Here is a 4432-nt window from a genome sequence, read left to right on the forward strand (position 1 = left end):
CCGGGCAGCGTCCCCCGGGGCGCCGCGCGCTCCCCCGCTCCGGCCGCAGCCCGCATTGTGCGGTGGGGAGAGAGCAGCCTCCTCCCTTGTTTGTGTCGTTAGAGAGGAGATCGCGCCAGCCGCTTGCCGGGGAGGCTCCAGCTTCCGATCGCAAACCCCAGTTTTCCTAGGCTCCATTAGTCGGGTCCTTTGGGGTCCTTTCTCGGCTCTCCAGATCTGTAACTTAGGGATGTGGATAACCTGGGCCGCAGAGTTGCGTAGATTTTTCGTTTCCCGTTCCTGGAAAGGTGAGGATTTGTTTGCTCTGACACCCAGAGAAATGCAGTTTGTGCGCTCGGAAAATCCGATTGATTGTGTGGCCGATCTGTCAGAGTCATCGCGGCCATGAGCGTGGACGTAGGACAGCCACCGGGCCGGGCCGCCGGTTCCTGGCAGTTGGACATTTACCACTGCTTGATAAGCGCCTGTCAAGGGTAAATTGTTAACTCTTCTCAGCAGTTGGATGTTGGGAGCGCAGACTCTGTAGCCGGCTCTGGTTCCAACCCTGCCCCACCGGTTTGTGACCTTGGGCGAAATTCTTAAGCATCTCTGCTTCATTTTCCTTATCTGCAAAATGGGTGTCGTGATGGTACCGACTTCATAGGATTGTTGGAATTGATGAGCTAATAGGAAGAAGGGCTTAGAGCTGCGACAGGCCCATGGTAACCGCTCAGTCAGTGTTTGCTGCTACGGCTGTTGTTATTTGGTTACCAAACTTATGAGGTTATCTTGGCATGAGGGAAACGTTGGAAGCGCATAGGCTAGGATTAGTGAAATCACATTATAAAATCGTTAGTGCTTGGGTTTTTCTTTTAGTGCATTTCGTTGTTGCAAAGGAAAATAAGAGGTTTACGTGATAAATTAGACAGGTGTTTTGAGACGATGGCATTTGGAAGGTTTTCTAGTAAGGGATTTGGATAGGTCTTATGGGGTCTGGAATTTAAAAAATCAAGTTGGTTAAAATGAGGTTTCCTTTGAGCACTCTGACCTTCGTGGATCAGTTTGTTTCCAAGGACCGGAGCTAACTGACTTGGAAAGTGGGGCAGTGAGTCCCTTGGAGTGTTAGGTGTCTCCGTCGTCACCATCTTTTAGACATTACTGAAGAGCAGAGTGTAGTGATAAATGTAATGGTCTGGTAATTTTATCAGGGAGATACTGGCTCAAATTGCGAAGGAAGAGGGTGTCGGTTAGCTGTTTGGAGAACTTCGCGATACGTAGATTTTGAGACTTAAAGCAGATTATACAAATTGTATAATTTTTCATTCTGGAAGTTGAAGATAAAAAACTTGGGAACAAGAAAGGGTAAGTAAAAACCCAAAAGCCGCCTTGCCAAAAAATTCCCTTAAAAAAAATAAAAAAATGGGCCAAAAGAACCCCCCTGGCAACCTTCCAACAAAAATTAACAAAAATTAAAAATTTAAAACGAAAGAAAAATGCATTAATAGAAATGGAACTTTTCAAGATAAGTATTCCACAATATCTGTAATTAAGGAGACTGTCGTAATCAGGCTAAAATTAATTGGAGTTACAAAGGAATATCTAGCTAGGGCAACGTAATTCGAAGGCTAGGACTTTGTTTTCAGTGTTTTGAGAGCCGGTCTTACATAATGAGGGTAACACGGTTTACTAACTTTGCAAAGTGACCACTTATATTTTAAAGCACTTGATTTACTCAGTTTCTAAAGATTGGAGGTTTTTTCCTTTAAAGAGATCTGTTACAGACTTTTGATTATAATGGATTTTCTGTACACCTTGTAAATGTTTAAATTCTGGATATTTTCGGTATAGACCTCACTACAAAGGTAATTCATATATGAAAACCTCAGACTCCCTGCCCCTCTTCTCCCTCCAGAAAACACAACTGGGGATAAACTTTTCCTGTTTATAATAAGTTTCCTTAATGGTTTCTTTTAAATAGAAACCATTTTTCTAGTGCACTTTAAACTGGTTTTCCGTGGATATAGTTATGGAGCATGTGCTGCGTAAGGGCAGGGGTCGTGGCTTTAGTTCCTCTGCCATCGGCGCCCGATACTCGATGCGGATCCGGCTCCTGACCAGCTACTGTCAGATGCTGACAGTACTCACATCTCTCTGCTGAAGTTGAGACTCATGTAAGTCTCTCGCCCGCAGGTCATTTTTTCGAGCAGTTTCAGGTTCACAGCAAAGCTGAAAGGAAGGTGCTGAGAGATCCTGTACTCGCACATAGCCTTCCATTATCAGCATCCCCAGAGCAGAGCAGTTTTAGAACTGATGTACCCACACGGACGCATTATCACCCGAAGCCCATGGTTTACATCATGGTTTGCTCTTGGTGTTGTATGTTATGAGTTTTGACAAATGTATGATGATATGTATCCACTTTTATGTATCAAGGTACTTCAAATTTAAGAGTCCAGCTAAAACCTTTATTGTTTCTAACAGGGCGTCCAAGGCTTTCACCCTCCACCCCCAGTTAGTCATCAAACCCTAGTGTCTGGTCAGCTCCAATCTGGCATTGCTTCTCTCTGATTTTCTCATTTCTAGTCAGTCTTTCTCTTCTGCCTTCCAAGCGGTCTGCCTGCTTCTGGTCTCTGTCCTCCCTTCGGTTCTTCCTACTGCCATTTAAGGGAGCTTTCTAACGTGGGTGACTTCCAGGGCCATCAGTATAAAGTTCCTCGATATGGGTAGTAAGTACACGGCTTCTCTTGAGCTGGCTCTATAGTTACTTCCCTGCCGTTCCCACCGTGTGCGTGCAGGTCCCTGTATGCATCATGTTTTCTCCCCCCGAACTCTCATCCCAGCCTGACATCACTTAGCTGAGATGCTCCTTCTGGACTCCCCGCTTGATGTGAGCGTCATCTCTCGTGTTCCCGTAGCCCTCTCTGCTCGGCCCCACTGTACTGTGTATCCCCCTGGACTGTAATGTACCCCCACCCCCACCCCCACGCCGTGGACTGCAGCCTCTGTGGGAGCTTTGTTTTGATCCCCTCTGTCTAGGGTTCAGCATTTTTCTGGTACATAGTATATATATATTTATCGAATGATTGACATTAACAGTATCACACTATCCTTAATGTGCTTCTCCGGCCTCATCCTCCATTTCTCTTACTCAAACCGAATTCCTTTTGTTTCTTGAACTCTATCTGTACTTTAACATCTCTGTGCCTTTGCTCATGACCTTTGAATCTCAGTGTCTTATCTGTGCTACTTTGGGCAGATTACTTAACTTCTCCAAGCCACTGTTCCATTAGCATGTGAACATTTATTAAGTATATTGACCCCCGCCCCCTGCCCGCCCCTCAGTGCCCTGTTGCTAGAGTGGCAGTATAGTTCGGTGGTCCAGAGGACAGGCTCTTAAGAGTAAAACCTGGCTGTGTCCCTTGGCTCGCTCCGGTATTCGCTGTGTTTGTGACTTTGAGCTCCATGAGAGCGGGGACACTGCCTGCTTCTGCATCTGAAAGCACATTGCCTAACTCAAAGCGCTTAAATATTGAAATACTTCATTTCTCTAAATATTGCCACTTATATTCTAGTGAGGGAAACAAAAATAATTAAGAATTGTGATATGTACTATAAAGGAGTCAAAAGCGCTGGAGTAAAGAATAGAGGGGGGGTAGCCATGGGACCTGCTGTCAGAAGCGGTGACACTTAAGCTGTGATAAAGGGATCAGGAGCCTGGAACCGGGGAAGAGAGAGCAGCTCCCACTGAAGGAGCAGGTGAAGGCCCCCGGGAATGAGCCTGGCCTGGTCTGGGAATTCAGAGGAGAGGGTTGCAGGAGCAGAGGGCGGAGGGGAGGAGGCAGGCAGGGGTCTGATCCTGCAGAGTCAAAAGTAAGTTTTATTTTAAGGGTACTGAGAAGCCATCAAACAGTTTTAATTAAAGGAGTAATGTAATCCACTTTTAACTTTTGAGATTGCTTTAGCTGTCTGGAGAATTGATTGGTTTGAATTGATCTCTTTGATCAGGCAGGAAGTAGTTGATGGTGACCTGGATTAAGGTGGTGGCAGTGAGGACGAGGAGAAGTAGATGGATTTGAGATGGATTTGGAGACGGCATTAACAGGACTTGCTGGTGGGTTAGATACGCCAGGCGAGGGAGGGAAGGAGCTCCAAGGTTCCCGGCTTGAGCAGCCGTGGCTGGTGGTGCCGTTTACCAACATGTGAAAGGCCAGATGGGGCATGAGACAGAGGGCATGGGACGGAGGGGTCGTGATAAAATTCAAAGGCCCGGTTTGTTGCGTGAGAGGTATCTTAAGAGACGTCCAAACTGACCCAGTGAGGTAGAAGGGGAATCGGGGATCTGGTGTCACAGAAGCCACATGGGAGATACTGGAGCGTGTTTGGAAGTCACAGGGAATGAACCAGTAGAAAGGAGGGAGAGACCGATGCAGCGCGAAGCGAAGGGATAATGGGG

At 46.6% G+C, this 4432-nt stretch overlaps 1 protein-coding gene across 2 annotated transcripts in view; it reads left to right on the forward strand.

The window, feature by feature from the left end:
• Positions 1-27: 27 nt before the first annotated feature.
• The window catches only part of SIAH1 (siah E3 ubiquitin protein ligase 1), a 21390-nt gene continuing 16985 nt past the window's right edge, over positions 28-4432 (forward strand). Inside the window, exon 1 of one of the 2 annotated variants that reach the window (XM_011382621.2) lies at positions 28-287. In XM_011382621.2, the coding sequence (XP_011380923.1) occupies positions 230-287 (58 nt within the window). In that variant the 5' untranslated portion in view covers positions 28-229. Of the gene's footprint in view, positions 288-313; positions 474-4432 lie in introns of those variants that run through there. The other variant, XM_023524650.1, reaches the window with a different exon arrangement.

The sequence above is a fragment of the Pteropus vampyrus genome, unplaced genomic scaffold, assembly GCF_000151845.1.
Source record: "Pteropus vampyrus isolate Shadow unplaced genomic scaffold, Pvam_2.0 Scaffold485, whole genome shotgun sequence".
NCBI classification, from domain to species: Eukaryota; Metazoa; Chordata; class Mammalia; order Chiroptera; family Pteropodidae; genus Pteropus; species Pteropus vampyrus.